We start from the raw sequence: 26,972 nt of genomic DNA, 5'->3' as shown, positions 1-26,972 counted from the left end.
CACACCCAACACCCCCCCACCCCTCTCCCCTAACGGACGATCACCTTACCTTGTCCGGTGATCCTCCGGGAGGGAACGGGATCCATGGGGGCTGCTCCGCCGCCAGCTCCCCGTCACCAGAACACCACCACACCGAATCATGGGTTGTGATTCGGTGGGCGGTGTTCTGATGATGTGGCGGTGGAGCAGCCTCCACTTCACCGCCGACCGCCAGTATGGCTGCTGGCGGCTCTCCGCCTGAAAAAGGGTGGAGGGCTGCCAGCAGTCACAATACGCTGGGCGGAAAACCGCCTGCACTGGCGGTCTTCAACCCGGCGGTACCTCGGCGGTCTTTGAAAAAGACCGCCGAGGTCCAGATGAGGGCCTTAGTATTTTGAAGCTGTGGTGGGTCTGACATCTGAGTGATGACTTGCTGCCAGAGCAGCTAAGGAACATTTTGGATGGCTTACTTGCAGGCCGTTACCAAAACAAATGCAAAATGTGGCCAAGGCTTGAGTAGCTGTGTGGGAGTTACTGGAGTAGTGAAAGAGTTTTAGCTTCTTCATCAGGTAAAGGTGTTTTTTTCCTGATTTTGAGATCAGCTTGATATGGACATTCATGGTGAGATGTGGATCTAGAGTAAATATTCTGGATTTTGTCTGAGAGGAGACATTACATGAGAAGTCATCTCTTTTTCTTTTTTGATAGCAATGATAGTTCATATTTCGCAGAGCGTTGTGTCTTGTGGCAACTGAGCAGGCGGATGGGACGAGAAGTTCTTTGTATGCACACGTTGTTGATATTCAGGGTTCTTAAGCATAGTTTGGTGTCATCTGCTTACTGGTGAATGGCAACGCATAATTCCTCCAACTCAAGTCATTTGCAGTGTGGTGCGTGCAGTGTGGTTTAGTCGTTGATATTGTAAAAACTGCAGAGGGTGTTAGTGTTCAAAGGTCTTGATCAGACCCATTCTTGCGGATTGAATTCCTTTGAGTTCTTCCCATCATTTAACCTCTTTTACACCTCTCATGTTCCTATGTAGTCTTGCGCTTTTATTACACCTTATATTTTCAGATCATGTCAACAGGAATCATGTGTACTCTTACTCTAAGCCAACTAAGGGTTGGCCAAAGATGGTTGACTCTTGAATGCACTAAATGGCATGCACGTAAAACAAATTCCACAGGCAGGAGCAAGTACAATGCTCTGTGCTGTGCTTTTCTACCCTCACCTTTGTTTATCGATGAAGACCAAGAGGTAACCCCTAAAGATGCCTGAGCCATTGTATTTGGTGGCAAAGGTATAGACCAGCGTTTCTTTGATCTGAACTAAAGACTTCACTCCAATATAGTAGACATGGCCGGCAGTGAACGACAAGACGCAGTGATGTCATTAAACGCACAGTGTCTTGTAGTGCAGTTTCTGCAGCTCAAGGTCACTCATTCGATTACAGTCTGAACAATAATAGGGTGCCCACAATTCCTTCTGTGATAACTGTGCAATGTGTGGACTGTTGTGTTGATTGGCTCGTAGTTGTGCGACACTGGGTCAAATTTTAAGGGTGGCTATTTGGGTGATTGGAATGATGCAGAGACGTTGGAGGGGAAGGGAATGACTATACTCCCAAGAAGAAGTTGTCACTTTTAAAACATAGTTTGCATGGTTTTGGTTTGAAAGTATTTAGCTCCATCAGAAAAACATGGTAACAGTGATGTATTTTAGTATTCATCAATACAGCTGGAATAGTGTTATTGGAAGAAAACTACTATACTTAGAGAGGCTTACATTATATTCTAGAAATTTATTGCAGACTATGTTTCTGCATTAAGGTACCTTGCCGCAATCTCTAGTTCTTGAACATATAAATTATGAGCAACTGTTACATGACCAAGGACCCGATTTATATCTCGGTGGTAAGCATACTCAGTCACAACTCCGACTAAGTACACTTACTGCCAAGATAATGATGCGTCCGCCCGATTTAGATGCTGGTGGACCATAGGTTTAATCACGGTGGAGACTACTCTGTCTCCGCTGTGATTACACCCCTCTGAACAGTCTGAGGAATAAGGGCCGAAAGAGGCAGACTGCTATGTTAGATGGGTGGAATTAGAGGTCAGTTTTCACTGCACGTCACAGTGAGAAAAACTCTGACAGTAAGGGGCAGTGAAAACTGCTAAATTCTCCCCTCGCCTTAGGAGAGGTTTCCGAAGGTGAGGGTAGCATTTCTTTTTTATTTTCAAATCCCCATTAAGGATTTTCTTTTAGAAAATAAAAAACAAAACAGTTTGGTGTAGGGTTCCATCATGTTGATGGAGCCCTGCACCAAACTGTAAACAACATTGACAGGAGCCAGAGTGACGGCGGGTCCTGCAAATGCTTTAGAAATAACCGCCGGTGTGGCGGTAATTTCTACATTTGGCAGGCGGATATTAAGTCCTCCACCAGGTCAACGGAGATTACTCTGTCCGCCAAAATATAAATTGGGTGCCAAGTGTGTGGCAATTATTACAGCAACATGAATTGATCATTTACAGGGAGTGCAGAATTATTAGGCAAGTTGTATTTTTGAGGATTAATTTTATTATTGAACAACAACCATGTTCTCAATGAACCCAAAAAACTCATTAATATCAAAACTGAATATTTTTGGAAGTAGTTTTTAGTTTGTTTTTAGTTTTAGCTATGTTAGGGGGATATCTGTGTGTGCAGGTGACTATCACTGTGCATAATTATTAGGCAACTTAACAAAAAAAAATATATACCCATTTCAATTATTTATCATTACCAGTGAAACCAATATAACATCTCAACATTCACAAATATACATTTGTGACATTCAAAAACAAAACAAAAACAAATCAGTGACCAATATAGCCACCTTTCTTTGCAAGGACACTCAAAAGCCTGCCATCCATGGATTGTGTCAGTGTTTTGATCTGTTCACCATCAACATTGCGTGCAGCAGCAACCACAGCCTCCCAGACACTGTTCAGAGAGGTGTACTGTTTTCCCTCCTTGTAAATCTCACATTTGAGGATGGACCACAGGTTCTCAATGGGGTTCAGATCAGGTGAACAAGGAGGCCATGTCATTAGATTTCCTTCTTTTATACCCTTTCTTGCCAGCCACGCTGTGGAGTACTTGGACGCGTGTGATGGAGCATTGTCCTGCATGAAAATCATGTTTTTCTTGAAGGATGCAGACTTCTTCCTGTACCACTGCTTGAAGAAGGTGTCTTCCAGGAACTGGCAGTAGGACTGGGAGATGAGCTTGACTCCATCCTCAACCCGAAAAGGCCCCACAAGCTCATCTTTGATGATACCAGCCCAAACCAGTACTCCACCTCCACCTTGCTGGCGTCTGAGTCGGACTGGAGCTCTCTGCCCTTTACCAATCCAGCCACGGGCCCATCCATCTGGCCCATCAAGACTCACTCTCATTTCATCAGTCCATAAAACCTTATAAAAATCAGTCTTGAGATATTTCTTGGCCCAGTCTTGACGTTTCAGCTTGTGTGTCTTGTTCAGTGGTGGTCGTCTTTCAGCCTTTCTTACCTTGGCCATGTCTCTGAGTATTGCACACCTTGTGCTTTTGGGCACTCCAGTGATGTTGCAGCTCTGAAATATGGCCAAACTGGTGGCAAGTGGCATCGTGGCAGCTGCACGCTTGACTTTTCTCAGTTCATGGGCAGTTATTTTGCGCCTTGGTATTTCCACACGCTTCTTGCGACCCTGTTGACTATTTTGAATGAAACGCTTGATTGTTCGATGATCACGCTTCAGAAGCTTTGCAATTTTAAGAGTGCTGCATCCCTCTGCAAGATATCTCACTATTTTTGACTTTTCTGAGCCTGCCAAGTCCTTCTTTTGACCCATTTTGCCAAAGGAAAGGAAGTTGCCTAATAATTATGCACACCTGATATAGGGTGTTGATGTCATTAGACCACACCCCTTCTCATTACAGAGATGCACATCACCTAATATGCTTAATTGGTAGTAGGCTTTCAAGCCTATACAGCTTGGAGTAAGACAACATGCATAAAGAGGATGATGTGGTCAAAATACTCATTTGCCTAATAATTCTGCACTCCCTGTAGTTTGATTCGTACAGGAAATCAGAGGTGATTCCAAACGTGAAATAAATGCTCTGATTAGAAAATACGCAGATGATACATTAAAAAAAACACTTGGGCAATAGAGAAGTTAGAAAGAGTATGCTTTTTTTGCAGATGCATCAGTCAGTTAATCTTATTTAACGGGTTCTAAAGGAGAAAACTAGTTCAAGGCATAGGCAGAAGGTATATTTAATCAGTTATGTGCAGAAATGCAAGTACAAATAAAGTGAATTAGTCACAGAGGATAAGGAAGATGATCATTTTTGTCAGGATCAGGACTCCAGCGTGGGGTTAAACTGTGAAGATGGCAATGGAAAAGAAAGGTTTGCCTGTGGGTGAAATAAGTAGAGCTAGTGTATAGTCGCTGTTCTTGTGGATTTGTTTACCTGGGGTACTGTTCAGAGGAAAGATATTATGGATAGACTTTCAGGGAATATTACATTGCATCCTCATGTCTGGGTTGTTACACCAGGCTTAAAAGCAACTTAGTTTGTTATTTCTGGGAATATTTAGACTGTTGTTGAAGGCATACTTTGGGGCAGAGCTTTTGTTGCTGATCATTTAATTAGGGCAGGGATTAAATTAGATCCAAGAGTTAACTTCCCAGCCTACATAGTGAATAAACTGGAATCAAAATCAACAGGTTTTGACATGAAAAACATCATATGTTCAAGTGAGTTTGTGTCTGAATTAAAAACGAACACTCAAAAGATGATGGGAGGAATGCTTGCACTTTGTCTAACCACTGGCAATCGCTCGGGGTAGCATCCCAACCCATCACTATTTTGCTCACTCTGCCACCTCAGTTTGGACCCAACCATGTGCAAATCCTCATTATAACATTCTAGCGCAATCAGCCAGGCGAGATCCTCACCAAACTAGTACCTGTTTCAGAGTTTTAAGATCAACTATTTGCTTTCCTAGGTTTCTTGTGAACTATGCAGTGATAGGTGAGCCTTTCATTGCACTATCGAAGAAAAATTTAAAGATTTTTGGGAAGATATCTGAACGGTGACATTGAAATCACTTAGAGATTAAGTTGTCAGTGCACCAAGCTTAAAATCGTTTGTTGATGGGAAAGAATGTATCACTGCGATGGAAGCGAGCACTTGTGGTTTCGAGGCAAAATTGATGCAACATGAAGGAAAGAAACTATAGATAATGTTGTATGTTTCTAGAAGCAGAAAGGAATTACCAGTTGAGAAAGAATTATGTGGGTGTATGTATAAAGGCAGAAAATTACAGAATGTGTTTTAGGGGGACAGAGTTTACTGTGAGAAAAAGATCACAAACCACCTGTAAATAATTTGTCGCTAGGAGGTGATGACTGCTAGATTGGGGAGACTTGCATCAAGTTACAAGCTTTGCAGTATAGAATGGAATATGTTCTAGGGAATGAGAATAAGCTTGCAAACTGTATAACCAGACCACCAGTCACATGTGTGGGCTGTGATGTGAGGGAGCCTCAGCAGGGAGAAGTTGCTTTTACATTTCTGGTTGCATCTGAAAAGGAATAAAACATGGGGATAACACAGGAAGAAGAATAGGCTGTAGGAGTGAAAAAAAGTCATTGTTTTGAGGGAGGTTGAAAAATATGTAGTAAGCGGATAGCCCAAAAAACTCAACGTTTTAGGGGAATCGTAAAGCCATCATAAGCTGCAATATGAATTCACTATTGAAAATGGAACATTAACTAGAGGTGATAAACCCCCACCTCCATTTTAGGTTAAGGAAGAAGCTCTTTGACTTGTATCACGAGGGTATTGTGGGTGTTTCTGGAACCAGTTGATGGGCTGTTGAGTATTTCTGGTGTCCGGGAGCAGATGGGTCGAGAGACTGATGGGTTCAAAAATGCAAATTATCTAATAATAGTGAAAAGCATTTGTGGTGGATTCCAATCCTATGTAACTGCCTAAAGGACCATGGAGGAAACTGGAAACTGATGCTATTGGTCCTTTTGTGGTACTGCTGACGTAGGAAGCTTTTGAAATTGTTGTTAATGATTACTTTTCAAAATGGCCAGGAATAAGAATTGGAGGTAAAGTGATATCTGAAGTAATTGTAGAGCTTTTGAGTGCAATATTTTCCAGGGAATGCATTCTGGAGGATGTACGTTTTAAAAGTAGTCCAGAGATTTTGAGAGCAGCTATCAAGAGCTTTTTTCTGTCAAATTGTGGTATTAAACACCGAAAGATTTTCAGTTTTTCATCCAGAATCGAATGGGCAGATGTAAAGATTTAATAGAGAAGTGAAAACATCCATTATGGTAGCAATAAAATAAATAATTAGTTGGAAGAAAGCGTTGCAAGTCAATTACTCCCCTGCAGCACAATACCTAATGCAGTGTCCATGATGCCTTCATTTGAACTCCTGAAAGGGTGCACGCCTGGATCAAAATTAGAACCTTGGTGACTGAAAAAAAGTATTGGAAGATTAGTGGTGTTGAGGGTAATTGCTAATGTCATTTGAAGTTGTCAAGGGGCATATGGGCTGAGTAAAATTAAGAAGGGGGCTCACTGAAAGCCCTCATTTAAGTACAGGAGAGGAAAAAGGCTTCCCTCAATGGCTTCTTTGTGTTCTGGTTTGTTACATGCCAGATAGCTGTTTTAGATTGTACACTTGTCTCAGTGTAGACTATGATTAAGAGCAAACAAGGTGGATATTACAGAAGAAACCGAAATTGAAATCTTTCTGAGATTCTTATAAAGCTTTGAAAGACATGTGTCTTATGCTTCCGTTTTAATTTAATGTGAGGAAGTGTGGTTATATGGAGCTTTCGCTCAGAATGCTAAAACCTAAACATACCTGCCAGCCAGAATTACAGCTTTTGTGGACATCTCACTTGACATTGTGCGTTGTCTGCCCATTTTGGGTATTTACATTGCAACGCCACATTCTTCTGAGACTTCATTGAGGTGATTGCTGTGAAGAGAATTGAAAATAGAATACAATATATACGCATGACAATCAGCATTGTAGTTTTGTCAGTCAGGCCAAGAATTGTGATGCATGAATCAGTGCTTAATTTGAGCCAGTGGTTTCCGGTGCTTGGCACCAGCACTTATGCCAGCCTGCCTCATGGTGGTGCTGTGTGCCTAATTTAGAGATGAGCACAACAACAGTTGTTTAATACTTCAACATAGATTAAAAATGACTAATAGATGCCACCCAAACCATTTTTATATGTGTGAATTGTCACACTTACAGGAGTGTGATGGTTAGTGGTTGGTGCTGCATTGGCTGTGCTAGCAGGAGCAGTGGGTGGACCAAGCTGCGATGACCTTCTTACGAGGACCCTGGCACCTGGCATGAATTGAATGAGAACATGAACATTAATGTGAAATGTGACAGTCGGATAGCAGCACTACTTCAGGTTAATTAGTGACACATCTGCCTTCTTGTTAAAGGCAGTCATGGTTTTAACTGACTGGGACAGGCACACAAACCCACATAGTGCAACATATTTGTAACCTTGTATTGTACATTAATTTGGAAGGGGTAATACCTCTAGAATCATTTCATATGGTGCATGCAATGCCCTTAGTGAACTGGCAGCAATTGAAGGAACGAGTCTGATGCATATTTAAAAGTAATAGATAGGGATGTATGTATGTAAGCCCAAAACAATTTTTTTTTTACATAGTTTAGGCCCTGAGGGGAGGAGCCATCTATAAGTGTTACTATTGGAGGAAGTAAAAGTACGCACTGGTGAGGAGGGAGGTGAAGTTATTTTGATAGTAGACGAGTACCCCACTATCCCATAGCCTGCAGAGAAGGGATTCAATTCACTGAAGAATGTAGTACTACAAAGACATACATTCTTGCAATGCCCACAGCAACTTTGGGAGACTGGAGATGCATCTGTATCATCATTGGTAATATTAGCTGCCACCTGCAACTATTGTGACCAACTGGTAGAGAAGACCAATAGCAAAAATATATTTGTTATCTTCAGGAAGTAGCACTTGAAATAGCCCATAGTACTTAGCACCCTAAAAAGTGTGAAATTAATGTTCCTTTCAGGGGACAGTATTTCTTCAGAAGACAAAAAAATATGTTGAAGGTTTTAAAAAGAGTCTAGAGGGACATGAAAAGAAGGACATTAGTCCATCTATGAGAGAGGAGGGCTGTTTCAAGTGTGGGTGGAAATACCAAGTCCTTTCTTGCATAGTCATAAATGTGTTTTAAATGTGGGAAGAGGGGCCATTTTACACAAGTTTGGAAATCAGCCCATGTGTCCAAAAGCAGTGCCAGTAGGCTAATGAAAGAAGATGATCCAGAGAAATCTGACGTTGATGTTTATGGATTACTAGTCGGAGACAATTGTGAAGTAGTGGTATTAGTCTGGGTAAATACAAAATTATATTTTTCACATATGGACAAAAATGGTGAACATTTTGAGTTATTTAATGTGAATCTTGCATTTAAAGGTTACAACACTGAGGTAGCAATGTATGTGGCAAAGTCTGATGCATGCTTGTGTAAATGGCAAGAACTGGGAGAATTAGATATAATGTTGAAACCCAATCACCCTGATTGGAGTTTATACAACAATAAAAAGAAAGTAATGAGTCAGTTACTAGAGCAGGAGAGCACACATATGTAAATAATTATCCAGAGGTCTTTATTAATAACCTGGGAAAATTAGAAGGTGTTACTTTTGGGTGGAACGTTAAATGCTCCTGAACTTTGCAGAGATGTTGGTCAGGTTAAAGAGAGGTGCTGTATTTACCACGTGGTATATGTTATGTTATGTTAAAATGTTTTATATAGCGCCATACTGCCCGGAGGCTTCGTAGCGCTAAGAAGGACCTGACATTAAAACGAGCTGGAGAGATAATGCAACATCAAAAAAAAAATCGAATAAATACTAAATTGGGATTAAAATAGCCATGCTTTAATGGCCTTCCGAAATTCCAACTCCTGTCTCATCTCACGGATATTGAGCGGCAGTGAATTCCACAGTTTGGTTCCCTGATATTTCAAAGATCTACCACCCCAACTTGCCCTTTTTACTTTGGGGAGCACAACTAAGGCTTTGGAAGAGGATCTTAAAGCTCTCGTAGGAGCATAGAATGAAGCTAAGGTTTTCAGTTGATGAGGACCTCTATTATATAAAGCTCTATGAAAAATACATAAAGACTTGAACTTAATCCTCTTCCCTACTGGAAGCCAGTGCAAAGCGGTCAGAGCTTGCTTAGCCGATGTAAAGTTAGGCATATTATACAGTAACCGAGCAGCCGCATTTTGTACTGTTTGCAGTTTCTTGATCACATACTCTAGTGAACCCAAGAGAAGACTATTACCATAGTCCAGCCTAGATAGAATGAGGGCCTGTACCTTAAGTCTTTTGGCCAGGGGTGGAAGCAAACCGATAACCTTTCGAAGTAACTTCAGTAATCCAAAACAGGTAGCCGAAAGCATCCTAGCCTGATAATCTAAAATTAATCTGGAATCTAACCAAATTCCTAATGCTTTGATGTGGTCCTTCGGAGGAGGTAAATGTTCCAGATGTATTGCCGGCAGAATATTCTTCGCCGGACTGGAAAGCTTTCCCAGGAACATTATGTCTGTCTTTTCTTCGTTGAGTTGGAGCCTACTATCAGTCATCCAACTCGAAACAGCTTGCAAGCAGGCTGTCACTTCTTCCCAGTTTAACAGTTTAACAGTTGATTAACAGTTTAACCTATTCTTCCAAGTTAAGGCTATGCCATTTCCTTGCCTTCCTACAAATGGGCTGATGAAAACCTGGTTCATTGGGCAGCTTGATTTTTTTTATGTAATTAAAAAAATGATCAGACCATGCTACAGGGGCGGGAGGCAGAGCGCTCAATGAAGGAAGTTTGCTGAATACCAAATCTATTGTGTGTCCTCTCTCCTGTGTTGGACCACAAATTAATTGCTGTAGTCCGAGCGCTTCCAAATCACTCAGCAGATGCTTGGATGCAGTATGTTCTAAATTGTCCACTTGGATATTAAAATCTCCTAACACTGTTAAATTAGGTTTCATGCAAATTAATTCCACTATCTGATCAGGTAGAGTGTTAAGGAATTCTTCATAGGGCCCTGGTGGCCGATACAATAGAACTCCCGTAATGTGAAAGTCGAATTAAAAACTAAAGAAAAGCTCATACCTTCACACTCTGATAGTTCCAATGGGGAACAACTAAAAAGAAAATCCTGTTTAAAAATGACTGCTATACCCCCTCCTTTACCCTTTGCTCTATCTAGTCTTGAAATAACATACCCTTTGGGTAGAGCGAGAGCTATCTCCCTATCTCCGGACCTGAGCCCTCATGGACACAAGTCTCCGTAAGAAAGAGGACGGCCGGTGACCGCTCACTCAGAAGAAGATTTATATCTAACTTGTGTGCAGGGAGGGAGCGGCAGTTTATCAATTGAAGGACTAAGCTATGTCTAGGGTGCCATATATCAGAACATCTTGGTTCTTGCAGAGCCCATTTGCAGGAGGAACAGGCCCAAGCCCCATTTGCTAAATTGGGACAGAGTCGGCAGCCATCCCCCGGGCTGTTCCTAAGATCCCTAAGTTCCGCTGAGGTGTATGAGATATAAGAACTCACCATTTTCCTTGAGATATAAAGGGGGTGGCCCCTAGCCCCGTCCAGGCGCGGACGGGCACAGACGGGCTTGCCTTTGGCGCGCGGACGGCGGGTCCGGATTTAACCCATCTGGGTTGCGGTCAACTAGACAGGCACCAACCCAAGATGGCGGACCCCGATGGGTCAATCGTGAGTGGGAAAAATGGCTGCTCCCCTCACTACGAAAACCAAAGTAAAACTCTAAACTTAGTTAAAAATATAGGCTGACCCTAAAACAACGCGGGTCCAGCCAAAAGTGAATAAAATGCCCTCCACACTGTAGTCCTAAACTGTAGACACGGGCACGCCTGCTTGACTCAGCTAGCCACCTCCCCCTCTTAGTAGAACTTCAAAGCAATTCTTGATTCGATTTTCGCCCTCCCCCGCCTTTAAACCATTAAAAGCTTTCAAAAATCATTAAAACCACATTTTTAAACAAAAAACAGAAATACAAATTTCATCCTAACTTGCTTTTAGCAGTCCGCTGCGCGGACGCCGGGTCCAGATTTAACCCGTCTGGGTTGCGGTCAACTGGACCGGCACCAACCCAAGATGGCGGACCCCGATGGGTCGATCATGAGTGGGAAAAATGGCTGCTCCCCTCACTACAAAATGTCTGCAGCATATAATCATATCGAATCCCATCAACAATTATAAATCTTAAGTCATCTGTTACATAAGAAGTCGCCTGTAGATACAAGCGAGTGACTTTTGGACTGCTGCAGTATTGCAAAGAGTGGTGGATATACTCTTGAATAGAGTCACTTTTTGCTTTACAATATTTTAGTTAACAAGATAGTGTAAAACAACATAAGGAGAACCTAGTCGATGTGTGAAAGATCTTTAAAAAGAGTTATATGACATTAAAGAAGGAAAAGTGTGAAGTTGCCAAGGAGAATTTTTATTATATGGGGTACCATGCATGCTGCAACGGGCTAGAACTTAAGGACAGAGTTTTGAAAGCAATTGAGGAGGCTCCCCAACCCAACAATAAGGATAGTTTGAGCTTTTTCCTGAAACTATTGCACCCACTTCATTAACAAATCAACACCATTGTGCAAGTTACTGACGAAGAGTGAGAGATCCAAGTGTAGTGAACAGTGTGTGTCTGCTTTTGAGGAAATTAACTGTGATATTGTTTGAGCCCAATCCCTTAAACCTTTAGATATGCAAGATGAGAGTGTCATATTGATGGGTGCGAGTGGCTGTAGACTGGGTGCAATTTTGTAGTAAAGAAGGCACAATGGACATGGCCGAAAGGGTTAGAGGAAGAGTTGGTGGTATATAGTCATGTTGCTGGTGAACTAACTTGTGATGAAGGATTAGGTAGAGATTTAGATTTATTGGTAGCACTATGAGAGATATGACTTAATATCATGCTTATGGGTTGTGACAGACTTATTGTAATTCAGGTTGTGAACAGACTGGTGCATGAAGAATTCTGGTGGCTAGGTTTGGAGGAGGGGTTGACCACTACGCCAGGAATTGTAGCATATGTGTCCTGAGTCTTAAGTGATTACCGCCACATCTCCAGTCAGGCCTATTGAAGTGCTGATGCTGCCATGTCATAAACTGGCATTAGATGTTCCTAGGGTATTTGGTATTTTGGGAACCACAGCTAAATATGTGATTGTATTGGTTGATTATGTGTCCACGTAGCTGGTGATGAGGATTTGGATATTGTAGGCATGCAGTTAGTGATAGAATTTATGAGCAATATTTTCAGCTGATAAGGGTACCCTGAAGAGTCAGTCCCTGCTAACTGTATCCTTGATACTTGTATGCAGTTGGCATTAGATGTAATGGAGAATTATCTGAATGGAGCTGGGATCAGACTTCGAAAACGTTGCTGCATCACCCATGGAACAGTGATCTTGTTGAATGCCTAAATTGCTTGTTTAAAGAGCTGTTATAACTAGCTGTAGTGAATAGCTTCTGATGGAAGGAACTTGTGAGGGGAATGTTGTTGATGCTGTCTTCTCATCATGTTGGTATTTCACCAGCACTTGTTGGAATACAGAGTGAATGAAATGCAAATGCATAGAAATTGGATACCGTGAAGGATGTTCGATAAGCTGTGCAAAGAAGGTATAAAAGAGGAAGTGGTCATTGGAGATGTTAGGACGAAGAGTGGTGGGTATGGAAGGAAGTGGAGATCAGACTACTCTAAACCCAAAAGGTTGGTGGAACTACTGGATGATGTGGTTCCTCTGGATGCCGGTAGGAGCTGGAATAAGGAACGTTGTGCCTGAAAACAAGAATCCCCAAGTGCAGGAGAAGTTTCTTTGCTAGTAAAGCTTTCTTTGAGGCGAGGAGCATTTTTTAGACAAATGCACATAAATTACAGAAGGATATTAAGAAACCTACACACCTAGAACACTATGTTCTATCAAGTAGGGATCCCAGGTGTCTTCGTGTTGTTAAAGAAGATAAGGAGGGAGATGTAGGTTTTAACAAGTTTCAAAGATTCATTATCCTTTAAAAGTTCATCCATTGTGTATATAGCGGATGCCTGGGCGCATCCCTTTATCTTGGAAGATTTCAGTGCATTATTTATGCAGGTTTATATCGCGCGGCCATTGCCCAGGACGCTGAAGCTCTTTACAAAGAAATAATAAGCTGCAAGAAGAAAATGAGCGCACTCCAGCAACAACCAGAAAAACAGCATATAAGCATAAGTCGGATACAGTGGAAGAACTGGTATGACAACTAAGAAAGCAGTGCACATAATAATAAAGTAATGGACATCAGTGACAGAGCAATGCCTAATGATCAGAGCTCAAGGGAGAAAATGAGATAGACCTGAGTCACTTAATTGTAGGATAGCAGCGCAGGAGGAGGGCGGAGGGGGGCTTGGGAAGAAGCTGTCTCTTGAACTCTGAGGGCCGGGGGACAAAGACAGAGGGGGGGCTGTAGAGAGGTCCACAGAGTGCAATGAAGGAGGGAGTCTGAAGAGAAGAAGATGGCTTGGGCCTAGCTTAAGTGCCTGGTAGACTCTGGATGTATCAGGTATGCAGTTACTTCTGGTGCCGTCGTGATCGAGGCGTGGAATTGGAAAACAATAGGCTGTTTACAAATGTTAGGCCTGACTGAAGGCAGCTTTATCAGTCTGAGTTCAGAGAAATATCGGGGAATTTAGTAGGTATTCGTGTGTGATGTTAGCCGTAGACCCACTCACCTTGTGTCACTGGTGGTTGAGGGTAGCAACTTCTTTCATTCATTTTTAATAGTATCTTCTTCTTTTGAAATAGCACGTGACCCCTTGCCCACTCCGTCCCTCGCTGGATGCACAAGATTGAGACATATTCTGGGTGGTCAGTTGTATGTAATTTAGTGAGGCTGTGTAGTACTTATATTCCGCATGCATCCTTTGTGGACCAGGAAAAGTTCTTCCTTCTCTCTCTCTCTCGCCTGCCTGGCAGGGGCAACCTGTCCTGCCTGCTAGGGCCAGGGTAGCTGGTGGGGGTGCGGACGTCTGTCGCTTGCTGCCAGGTTCGAGAGAGAAACACACACCAGAGAGAGAGGGGGACACAGAGAGAGAAAAAGAAAACACACACTAGAGAGAAAGAGGGACAGAGAAAGAAAACACACACCAGAGAGAGAGCAAGAGAGAGAAAGAAAACACACACCGGAGAGAGAGCGAGAGAGAGAGAGAAAACACACACCGGAGGGAGAGAAGGACAGAGAAACAAACCACACACCAGAAAGAGAGCAAGAGAGAGAAAGAAAACACCCACCAGAGAGAGAGCGAGAGAGAGAAAGAAAACACACACTAGAGAGAGAGCAAGAGAGAGAAAGAAAACACACACCGGAGAGAGAGCGAGAGAGAGAAAGAAAACACACACCGGAGAGAGAGCGAGAGAGAGAAAGAAAACACACACCGGAGAGAGAGCAAGAGAGAGAAAGAAAACACACACCGGAGAGAGAGAGGGACAGAGAAACAAAACACACGCCAGGGAGAGAGCGAGAGAGAGAAACAAAACACACACCAGAGAGAGAGCGAGAGAGAGAAAGAAAACACACACCAGACAGAGAGCGAGAGAGAGAAAGAAAACACACACCGGAGAGAGAGCGAGAGAGAGAAAGAAAACACACACCAGCGAGAGAGAAAAAGAAAACACACACCAGAGAGAGAGAGAAAGAAAACACACACCGGAGAGAGAGCGAGAGAGAGAAAGAAAATACACACCAGAGAGAGCGAGGGAGAGGTAGAGAAAGAAAACACACGCTGAAAGAGAAAGAAAACACACACCAGAGAGAGACACACATCCACGGATAGGTATTTTAACATGCCCATGTGTTTGTATACCGTGCTTTTGCTTATCCAGGTCTTTTTATGTGTATCTCTCTATATGTGCCCCCGTGCTTTTGTGCGCATGTGTGTTCGTCTGCTGAGGGTATGCATATGTCTGTGCGCGAGTCTGAGTACACAACATGTGCACCTACTTGTTTGTGAGTGTGAGAAAACCGGTTGAGATCCAGAAACTGCGACTCCTTCACTAAAGCAACGTAACACTCATAGCAGGTGAGGTTGCCCCCTTTCCGAGCTTTATTTATAAAGAAAGGCAGACCTCCTATCTCTTCGTGGCTATGTATGTATTCCTCGACACCACAAATGCGTTATTTGGTATAAAAGTGGGGCATTTACAACATCATTTTGCCTTTCTTGAGTAGGATAATGTTGGCGCGCGCACCGTGGGGCTGCATTGGTGGCCCTGCCTTAGAGCAGCCTCTAGGAGTGACGTGTTGTGCTCTCTCCTTGTGCAGGGGGATGGTGGAATACGACGCCGAGGGCTTCACAAAGCTCACCCTGCTGCTGATGTGGAAGGACTTCTGCTTCCTTGTTCACAGTGAGTAGACCCGGCCTCGGGCAGCCTGTCCAGCCTCGTTGAGATACAAGTTCACAGGGAGGGAAGCTCATGTTGACATCTTGCAGTCTGATAGCGTAATTACTCTGCTGTGCGAAGCGCATGTCCCATGGGGGGGGGACAGTTTTTCCATCCTGGTTTATTTGGTGTGCAGGGCACTAGTGACGGCGATCCGAATTAAAATGGTGTGAATTTATTGGAGGTCCCAGAAGCACTAATCCTAAGAAAATGGAAATCAGGTGACAGACCTCCATCTGACACCTGCATTTCTGAGAAACCTCTTTTTTTCCAACAAAGAAAACAGATATTGTAAAAGAGCAGATAAAGTGGACAAATATGAAATGATTTGGCACCAGTTTAAAATTTGATTGATTAGAGTCTAAGATAATGTTTTGGCTTCCCTTATTTTGTTCTATTATTTGTTCTGTGGATATCATTAATATTATATATTAGTAATTACTTTTTATTAATATTGATAAACACTTATTACTTTTGTGATCTTAAAATGTAGAAATCTTTGTGGTGGTTTATAGTAATATTTATTCTGTTTGATCCTTTATGCTGAAAAATATTATTATTAAAAATATTATTAGTTACCATTTTTTTCGAGTTATATCTTTCTTTCTACATTGTTTTCTAAAATATTATACCAGGGAAGTGCTAGAAACGTATGCGAACTTCTGGTATGGTTGAGTCCCACCAATTCTAACCCCAGGCTTTCGAGGACCTTGTGATGGTGGCCTTTTCATTCTTTATATGTACTTGTGCCTTTTGTATGTTTCGAAGTGAACCTCTCGGTGTAAGGTGGGACAGTAATTTTGACTTGAGCAATTCACTTGCGTTCAGCCCTCAGGCAAGTGCATGTATTTTATGGTTAATTTCCTTGACCACATTTAACACTGCTAGAAGAGGCTGCATATTGCTGGATACAATCCTAAGGGAGTATGATTTTATCAAATAAGCATCAACCTTGGGATAACCTTTGTCTAATCTTTATTTAACTTTTCCTTTAAGTACGATGCATCCCGTACGTCACAATGGGATGTAGATTTTGATAATGGACAATGACACTGCAGGGTACATAGGAGAGATCAGTTAAGCATATGGAAGCAGTTAGGCCTTTACATTTCTGGGATTCATGTTAACCAGAGTCAAAATGGATAGTGTATTTGACTGTGTTTTGTAAGGTTAGAGGACAGTCAATTCAGACTGCTAATGCCGTGTTATCCCCAAAGATTCCTATCCTGCCTAATGAAAAAAATAATGTTTATAGTGTGTGATAGCCGAAAAGAGCAAGTAAGTCAAACCACCGGTTCTAGGTGCCTCACTTTACGGTTGATATAATATTTATTTACAAGTTTTGTGTGTTCTGAAGGTGCTGTTATTGCCTGAGAGGTGTTCAGTCCATTCAAATAAAGTATATAAAATATACAACAGAGCCTATAGGAACAGGTGATTCTCTCCAAAGGCATTCACCATCAGATTTAGATATGCTTCAACTTTTTGCTTTAATCTCAAAAGCTTCCAAAGTACTTGCAAATCTGTGACTTACTATATTTGAGTCCCCAGAAGAAATATTAATATGTTAGAAGCATCTGCTGTCTTTGTTGTAATGTCATTCACAGGCAGGTTATCTTACACTCAATGGATGACACTATACCAGAGGGAAACACATGACATTTCCTGCTGTTTGGACTAAAGCAGTGGTGGGCTGCCTGTGTAGACCAGTGATGCCAAACATGCTCGATCAAAGATCACCTCAGCAGGATGGAGAGGTGCCATTCAATCATACCTCTGCGGATGGCCGTGTGCTCAAGATTCTCCTGGCAAGCAAACCAAACAAGGCTCCGAAATGCCTTTCTTATTGATCCATCAAAAACAAGCTTACTTTATTTTGATCTTCACAGGTTGTCTTGATCTTCTTCAGGGATTACATGTAAAGTCCAGTAGATGTAGGTGGCAATCATAGTTATTTATGTTAAGTTAAGGCACTGGGAGGTGAGGTGATTTGCCAAGAACCACAACATGCAACATGTAGACATGTAGAGCCGAAGCAGGGATTTGAATCTGGGTTTAATATGTTACTTTTCATTTGCATTACACAAAGAGCCCTAAGTTTAACATCTTGTACCATATATCAGCTCCACTAAAGTTGTGAGTTCGGCACATAGGGTAATCGGAGATAACATTTCATCATCTTGCCTCCCACAGACAGCTCAAAACCCAGTTCAATCTTCCACAGCGATAAACATTTTGCTATCGGAAGAGCCGTCTCATTTAATACCTTTAAGAAGTCAGTATTCCAGTTGGTGCTTCTTTACTCGGCCTGTTCCACATATACCTGCCCAACAGATATGGCAAACTTATATGCTAACCTTCCAGTAAGCAAAATTACCGGCCAATTCAGACAAAAATGTGTAAGGCACACTCCAGGTACTGAATCTTCGTGCTCGTCAAGAGCCGCATTGGATCGATGCCCTCAGACCCAGGCAGGCCCATAGCTTCCAGTGAATCCCATGGTACTGGGATGAGAACTGCAGCTTTTCAAGAAACACCTGGGATTCCCTAATGTTTACTGAAATCCTCCAAGCGTTCAGGACCACTGCCCATTTAATTAGAAAGGGGTTACGCTTTCCCATTTGATTCCTCAACAGATCACTCCTATAGGTAAGTAGTATTGGAAAAGCTGTAGAAATGGTCTGAAGATCTTGAAAAGATGTTTGTACTCTCCATATTGGCGTTATCAGAATCAATTTGACCTTCTGTCATCTGACCTGCCTCAGAACCAGGGCATTCATCACGAAGGGAGGTACACATATTCAGCTGCTGTCTCCAAAGCTGGAGGAGGGCATCCATCCGTCTCTGATGTTCCCAGCTGAAAAATCTCCTTATCTGCTAGATCAACCTGGACGTGAGAAAATCTTTTTGACCAAACCCCCAAGTATCTTGCAGGCTCCTCAAAATGCCCAGCATAGATTCCCTGGAGTCCAAAAAGTGCTATAATTCTAATCCACTACAACGTTACTCTGCCTCGACAAATATTCAGCCACCAGTGAAATGTGTTAAGGTAGATCACCTTTCTCCAGCCGTGCCTACAAGTGGCTGAGGCATCTGACTGCTGTTTTATATTGTCCATCCACCACACTGTCGTCCACCAGACATTTCAGTGCAAAGGACCCAACTAATCTTCGTCTGGGTGGTGTGCACCTTGTTACAAGGACATTGCAGAATGTCTCACGTAATGAGTACAATGAATCCCCAAAACGCTATCCTCTGTACTGGATCACCAGAGATTTCTCCCAGATGACGACAAACCCAAAACCTTGAATGAGATACATCACCGTCTAACCCTTTAGAGTTTTCTCGCCTGGGCCAATAATATCCTGTTGCTGAGGTATATAATCACCTGACCGGCTTGCATTCTCAGAAAAGTTGCCACTGGTTTGAGCAGTTTTTTAAAAACATCAACCACCTAAGGGATACCCCAATGGCAGACAGGAGAGCTTGAACTGCAGAAACGTACGGTGTGACCCCTAAATTGGAACCAACATGTACAAGTTCGTCAGCTCCGGGTGGATAATCCAGTCTCCAACTGGTAACATATTTTGCCAAAAGTAGCCCCCCTTCTACCATCAAATGCCTGGATAGCATCCAGCCACGAAGTATGCACAAATTAATCACTATTCTCGACTCCTTAAATTATTTTTCCCTGAGCAGGAATATATTGCTTTGAAATCAGCTGCTCCTAGTAAAGGCCCACACAACTGCGCCCTTCAAATCCAACTCCCTCATCCCCTAACGGGGACTCCTTATCTGAGAAGTGCCTCTGGAAGACCGGGCGGTCCTGCTTGGTGGTGTTGTAATGCTGTAAGTGTAATCCCTGCATCATTTGTAGGATCCAAGCATCTCGCAAAACCTTGTGCCACTTACCAAAAAACAACGCACCCACCGCCCCTTCACCCATGCCAATGCACGAGGTTGTCTACACTATTTTGCTCTCCTGTAAGGTTTCCTTTTGCATTTTCTAGTTTCCTCTCCAGCCTAAGCCTTTCCCACCGCTGCCCTGGACTTTATCACTGCAGCGTTGGGCCATCCCTTTAGTAGGAGCCCCCGGGTCACCAGGCACTCCTCCATAGAGACCAGGCCGCTGAGTATCTGGTAAGGGTTCAGAGGAATAGATCTTTACTCCTCTTCACAAAGAGAGAGCACTTCTCTGAGAAGGCGCACTGGTCCCTGTGCTCATCCTTTATGGCTGTCTGGGTTTCCGGGTTCCTACTGCTTGGCTTCTTCTTACTCTGACCCTCCTTCCATCCTCTGTCACTGCCCTGTTTGCGATCCTTTGTGAATTTTGACATAAAGGTGCAGATCCACCTGTGAAGTTTCAATCACCTTCCCTTGAATTTCAGGTCTTGGGCACTCTGCCTGTAGTCATCTGTGCACATCCGTCATGTAATCAGGCACCCTCGCCGAAGGCGTCCACTCCGCACAGTGAAAGTGAAGTTTTGTTGATGCTGAGCTGCACGTGGTTCAGGCATCATTGTTTTTGCGACTTTTTGCTCCTTCATCCCAGAGGATTCTACGCACTGAACCCAGCTGCTTCTCAGGAAGCCCTTTCACAGCTTCTCAAAGGGACCAAACGCCTTTGTCGTGGCCAGGCGCCCTTTACAGCCACCTCTGCGGGTCATCCCCTGATCTTTTCACCATCCTTGGTCTATCCCTGCACCTTCTGTGGCCCCCTTCCAGTGCTACCTCAGCATCTTAGGCCTGGCACTACCACCATTGGGAGTAACTTGCGGGAATCATTGGCACCCACATGTTATTCCACGTGTGGCCGGATTTTTACCCAGAGATTTCGCCTGCGCAGAGCAAGGAACGTGGCTGAAACTTGCGAGCTACGATAGTCCCACAGTTTAATCAGAGTAAATATAATTCTGATATGGCCAACGTCAAGAGTTACTGGTGGTATTAGTATTACAGTGTACGGGGGGGGGGGGGTGGGCAGGGGGGCGAAAGCTACAGGAACACTGACCTTTCACAACGAGACCCTTAATGCCCATTAGGCTTAGGAACTTTTAGTTTCAGCACTGTTGAAACACAAAGAGAAGAACAGAATATACCTAAAACAATACTTAATCTGTATGTGAGCAGCAAATAAAATGGCACAATTTAAGCAGCGGATGTGAGATAATGGATTTACTGTTCTCTGATTGGTTGGCGGTCTCACGTGCTAAATGTCCTTGCTATGTACTACCTCCATGGAGGTTTGGGGACATTGCGTTTTTGTGTTGTTGTTCGTGATTCTATAGGTCGCATTAAAGATTGAGAAGCGTAGCAAAACCCTCCCATCTTGCCACAGAATCAGACATTTGCTTCGTTGTGAATTTAACATCTTTTCTTTGTTTCTCTTCTGTAAAAGAACAAACACATTTCTGTTTGCTGAAGCCTTGTCACTCTTACAGCCTGCTGCTGGTGTTCTGTTTTTTTCCTCTTCCTCTGTCTGCCACAAGGTGTTTCCTGTGGCATTGCGTGTTTCCGTTTGTGCAGCACTGAATTACTTCCAGGCATGGCCAGCAGCATATAAGTATTGTAAATATTGTAATAAATTACAGCTCCGTGGGAAAGCCAGCCAATCGTCACAAATTATAAAAGCAGTGCCTTGTCGGGGATGCATGGATAGTATGTTGGTGTTTGTAACTTTGGAAAATAATTTTCTATAATGACACATTAGAAGCAAACTAATTTTTTGGAAATTATAGCGCCTCAGTTTCAATGCAGTTGTCATTCTGATAAAACAAATCTCACACATCACATGTATTACATGTACCTAATATGAGATATTATGGTAACAACCAACATGTTCTCGTTTCAGTTTATAAGCCTGTGGATATGTCTGTATTGTATAGAGTGTAAATGCTGACTGTCGACCTGAGCCCAACCAGGAGAAGTGTGGCATTTGCCTCCATATACTAGTAGAACGCATTGTTAAAAGAATTGTGAGGTATGAGTAGACATTTGACCTGTTGTGTCACTTACAATATGATGGGCAACATGAATTGGAATTGTTTGACTACCTCGGTCAGGTAAGTATCTATTGACACTAAATAATTTTGTGATCACTTCACTTGGTATATCATATTCCAATTTAACTTGGAAAAATGTAACTAGATCAAGGGTTTTCCCTTTGGTGTGTCTGTGGAGAAACGCGAGTTGCAGCAACTTGCAATGATTAAGGAGGTGCAAGGGTCTCATTTGACAACTGGCATGTTCAAATTCTGACATACTGATAATACCTGCTGAACAGGTGCGGAATTTGGTAATGCCTAAAATCACTGGTGATGTGATTTTTGTTCTGTGCATTAGGAGTAATCGCCTTTCAACTGTGTTGAATTTGTAGTTTTGATATATTGATCTGGTGTTTACAGCCTTAGAATGGATGGCACTGAACTCAGTGCACACTCTGCAATTGCACGTAGAGAAGACCTGTATGATCTCTTGTCTGTAGAGAGATGGGACATTTTGCATTTTCTGAAGTCTAGTACACTGACTAGTCTGGGATAGAGGTAAATACTGCCCTCCCTGCGCATGATTTATTATTTATGAAGAGTCGTTCCAACATCTATCACTTTAGCAAGCATCAGTGGCCAAGTTTAATATGTTTGCGGCTGTGATTGGCAACCTTATTTGTCACCACATTTAACATGGAGTATGGTTTGTCTTTAATTACCCACCTGGAAATGTGCCTAGCCTTTGATGAAGGTTTTACCGAGCTCCTGAATATGTTGGCATCATCTAACCAACATATTTAGATTTTGGCAATTCTAGCCTTTGTGCAGACTGTAATGATAATGTAGAAACTTTGTACTTTTTAGCTCGTCTGGAACCCTCTGGCGTGAGACAATGGGTTTCCAAATCTGTGCATCAGAAGGGTCATGAATAGTTGACTGTGGCTTGAATAGTTACCTTACAACATTTTTTGCTGATTAATATTAAGGCATGTTACCTCCCTTTGACTACACCGCAATCTCATGGCAGTTTAAGTTTTAGGTTAGGTGAGTAAAGCTGAAAGGAACTGCCAAGAAAATCCTAACCAGAGACATAAAAAAGTTGTCTCATGCGCCATTTGCACTTCTGTTAGGCAATTATCAGTTGAGGAGTGGATCAAATTGTACAACAGTGTCCTGAATAGAATACGTGATCATCTCACTCCTATGAAAGAGGTTCTACTAAAGGATACACAATGATGCTTCTAAAGGTTGTGGACTGCTGAATGAAGTTTTCTGAAGCCCATAATATGCCTTCAGAAATTTGGCAGAAAATGGGGTTGTGGGCAGGCAAGGTGGACAGGCCTCTGCAATTAATACAGCAGTTCTACTGGGCCGTCAAAATCAGCCTGTTTCAGTACTAGAATAGGTGGAGATTAAGGATGTGTTAGGATGCTTGAATATTAAGCAGTAAAATTAAACTTGTGACATCTTCTTCAGTCGGATGGTCAGCCCGGCCATTGTTAAGATCTGAAATAACTCTGTAATGGAAGATCTAGTCTCTGACAGCTCAAAAGTGCCTCAAAAGTGGCTGCTGTAAAGGGCATCTTTGAAAGCAACAGAACAAGGCCCTAGTAGATCTAGTGTGGGCCCGCTTCCTGCCTAAGATCTTAGTTGAAGTGGTAACTAGGCAACTTAAATCACATCTTGAAGCGCAAGGAGTTGGGGAACAACTCATCGAGATTCCGACTGGGTTGTAGCACTGACTCAGAACTGTTTGGCGTGCAAGAGAGATCACAGATGAGAGATCAGCTGTACTGATGGTGTTCCTCTACCCTTCTGCCACTTTAAACACTTTTGATCATAACACCACATCAGAACCCATCTGACCTGTAATTAATGTCTGAGGCAGACATTAGGTGATTTGAGTCTTTGCTATCTAATTGGACATTTCAGGTTGAGAAGGATGGGGCCTGTGCTCTAGCCGTAGTGAATCGCTGTTGGGTCCTTGAAGCATCTTCTTTCTTCCCTCAGGTGTTCAGTGTATGCATGAAATCATTAAGTTTGTTGACAGTATGTGGGTCATTTTCAACATCTGTGCAGATGACGCACAGCTGGTAATTTCCCCTCTGTGGTGATTTTAAGCCAGACATCCCTGCCTTTTCAAGCCTTGTTGAGGAGATAAATAATTGGATGCACGTGAGTTGACATTCCTTCAATGCGAACAAGATTCAGCTGTTGAAGGCTTTAGGACAATAGTCAAAAGCTGGGAGTTACACATCAGACCTGAAAACGTGATGAAGCAGAGACTGGTCTCCTTAACCGAGTGAAGTCATTATGCGTAATGTTTGACAGCCGTCTTTGTAGGGAGGATCACGTGAATCTCCTCACAAAGACGTCTATATTATATCCAACAGCAGGTTAGTCCCAAACAATACCTGTCTGAATAGAGTAGAACAACGCTATCAAGGTACTTGACTGCTTTCTAAATCTTCAGACTTCTGCTGCTGGGCCAATGGTGGATTTGTCACATGCGTACCCAGTTACCTTAACTATCAGAAGACTCCTTTGACTTTCTGTTATCAGGCATGCTCTGTATTGATCTTCAGTATAATCATAGAAAGAGGGAGTGTCATTTCTTTTCAGTTTAAACAATATGTTTAGTACACAAATGCGTCTATTAAATATTACTATTACAATAAAATACATAATTATATAGCAGTATTAAAAAGTTGAATAAAATAACCAATGATATTATCAGTCCGCATCTAAAGAACATGGGGCCACATGTACCAAGGTATTTAGCGGTTGCAAACTGTCCGATCTGCAGAATCAGGCCATTTGCGACTGCTAAAAAAACATTTGGGGATGTACAAAGCCTATTTTGCGATTCGATAATCTATTACCGAATCACAAAATAGGTTTGCAATTCAGCATTAGTAAGGGGCATATTAAGGGCATCCCTTCCTAATAGCGACTCGTAGGGGGATGTATGACTGTTTTGCAACTGGAATGCGGTTGCAAAACATTCACAGTTTACCACCAACTTCAAGTTGGTGGTAACCCATTCGCAATAGCAGTGGCGCTTCCGTGTCCAGCTGGAATCACCAAAGTCAAACGTTATACATCGGAAAGAGGTACGTCTTCACAGAAATCAGATGCTGAAATCTTGTGGGTCCCTGAGATTGTTCCATCTCGTTGCCAATTTACTGTAGTGAAGACGGACCACTAGGTAAGTTCAAATCCTTTATTTGGAACAGCCTTTTAAGATGCAGGTAACAAATATGCAGACAGGTCCTATCCCAGCTCTACAACTCACCGCAACATTCCACCCCCCCACCTTTAATACAGAGAACATACCTGACATTCTACACTCTGCATGACAACACAATCTAAACCCATTACTACAATGGGCTTCACTGTCACTCTCATTTGCTTACTTTTTATTGGACAACTGCTGTAGGCTTTCTTTCTCTTCTTGTGTTTGTCCCTTCCTTTGAATATGGACACATTACTTGTGTCCTTCCACTGCTCGTTGTTACGTGGTACTTTTTTTGTTTTGTAGACTGAGGACCTTCTGTGGAGTTTGGCGGAGGGAGTTGCTCCGTCATAGGTGTGGCGGATGTCCCGTCCACCGTATTGCAATCCCTTTATAGCTTATGGGGATACTGGTGTGGTGGACGGGGTATCTGTTGCATTTGTGATGGAGTGGCCCGTCTGCCAGGCTTTAGATTAGGCCCTAATCCTTTTTCAGCTAGCTCCCTCTTGTACTTCTCCTTCTTGTGTGTCCCCCACCCCATCTGTTGTTCCCTCCCTTGTCCGTGTTCCTCCCTCTCTCATCTGTGTTGTTCTATCCCACTCTGCATTCTTAGACTCAACCCTCCTTTTATGTTGTCCCGTCCCTCCAGGCTATTAAACCATCACACAAAACCATATCCTCCAGGCTATCAAACCCTCACACAACACTTTGTAGGCTAAAAAAGAGGTGGACTCGCTGTTATATTCAAACAAGCAATAAATCTCAGCAAAACCAACAACATCTCCATGCAAGGTTGTGAGGCCCTCCTCACCAGATGCAACCCTACACGAACTTCCTCCTGTAACTTCCTCCTCCTTTACAGACCACCACCTAGCAGTTCTACATTCCCAGACACATTTCTAGATACAGTTTCAAACCTTATTACACTATACTCCAACCTTTGCATTCTTGGGGACCTAAACATTTGGTTTGACAAACCCAATATGCCCCATCCAAAAGCTATCATCACTGTCCTAGTCACATTGAACCTATATCAGACTGTACGCTATCCCACACACATTGCTGGACACATCCTAGATGTCGTTTCTGCAAACTCAGAACTAGTTACAGTTCAAAGCATCACACCAGTCACATGGTCAGACCACCATTTGGTAACTTTCCAACATAAAACACCAGACATCAACACACCCACTTATCGACCATGGAACAAATTAATTTCGAACACTTAGAAACGCAACTAACAGCCAACACAGATTTAGAAACAATAGATTCTGTTCAAAAACCTTACAAGCGGCTATAGGAAACTTTTGATATCTTAATAACCACTAAGAAAAACAAAACAGGACAAAAGAAAACACACACCTTGGAGAAATTCAGAGCTAAAAAAACATAAAACAACAAATCGGGAGTCTGCAATGAACATGGCTCAAATCAAGCAACATTCAAGACAAACTTCAGCTACGCAAACATAACAGAATATAGAAATCAACAATCAAAAAAGCTAAGAAGATACTACTCAGACAGAATTAAAAATGCTTTATCTGTAAATGAAGAATTTTATAAAATTCTTAACAAATTTAGAAAATCTGAATGCATGGAAGAAACTCATCCCATCACTCAAGATTTCACAGACAAACTGGCAAATCATTACACAACGAAGGCAGAACCATTGGACTCCTATTTAAAACAAAGAAAAACCACCAGCACCAACCTATTTCCAAAACTCCCCTCCATGAGTAAGCCACCTAGCCTCTGCACTCCTTAAACAAATATCACAAAGTGAATTCATGGATCTGGTCAAAGCAAGTAAGCCTTCTGACCCTTTTCTACCACACATCTTCAAAAATATTCTCCGCTGCTACACCAATAAGAAGAATCATCAATAATTCTTTAACTACGGTAATCTTTGCTGATGACCTTAAAAAGGCATACATATGCCTGTTATTAAAGAAAACAAACCTGGACCCACATAGTCCCAACAACGACAGACCAATTACAAATGGTCCTTTGCTGGGAAAAGTGATAGAGCAGCTTTCACCCAGATCTTTTTTTTTTTTAAATATTTTTTTATTAACATTTTATTATTTAATAAACAGTATTATGTTTACAGCACCATCTTGTTTGCTTCGTGTTAGTGCATAACAGTGTTAATATCACTACTGTCTACAT

General features: G+C 42.4%; 1 protein-coding gene across 3 annotated transcripts in view; it reads left to right on the top strand.

Moving 5' to 3' along the window:
• BABAM2 (BRISC and BRCA1 A complex member 2) overlaps positions 1-26,972 on the top strand; it is a 795,977-nt gene that overhangs the window by 544,111 nt on the left and 224,894 nt on the right. For all 3 annotated transcript variants that reach the window (XM_069236219.1, XM_069236221.1, XM_069236218.1), the window contains exon 10: positions 15,463-15,545. In XM_069236219.1, coding sequence (XP_069092320.1) covers positions 15,463-15,545 — 83 coding nt within the window. The remainder of the gene's footprint in view (positions 1-15,462; positions 15,546-26,972) is intronic.

This window comes from Pleurodeles waltl, chromosome 5 (assembly GCF_031143425.1).
Source record: "Pleurodeles waltl isolate 20211129_DDA chromosome 5, aPleWal1.hap1.20221129, whole genome shotgun sequence".
In the NCBI taxonomy this organism is placed as follows: domain Eukaryota; kingdom Metazoa; phylum Chordata; class Amphibia; order Caudata; family Salamandridae; genus Pleurodeles; species Pleurodeles waltl.
Note: the sequence above shows the minus strand (reverse complement) of the source record. Positions and strands in the feature narration are given on the sequence as shown.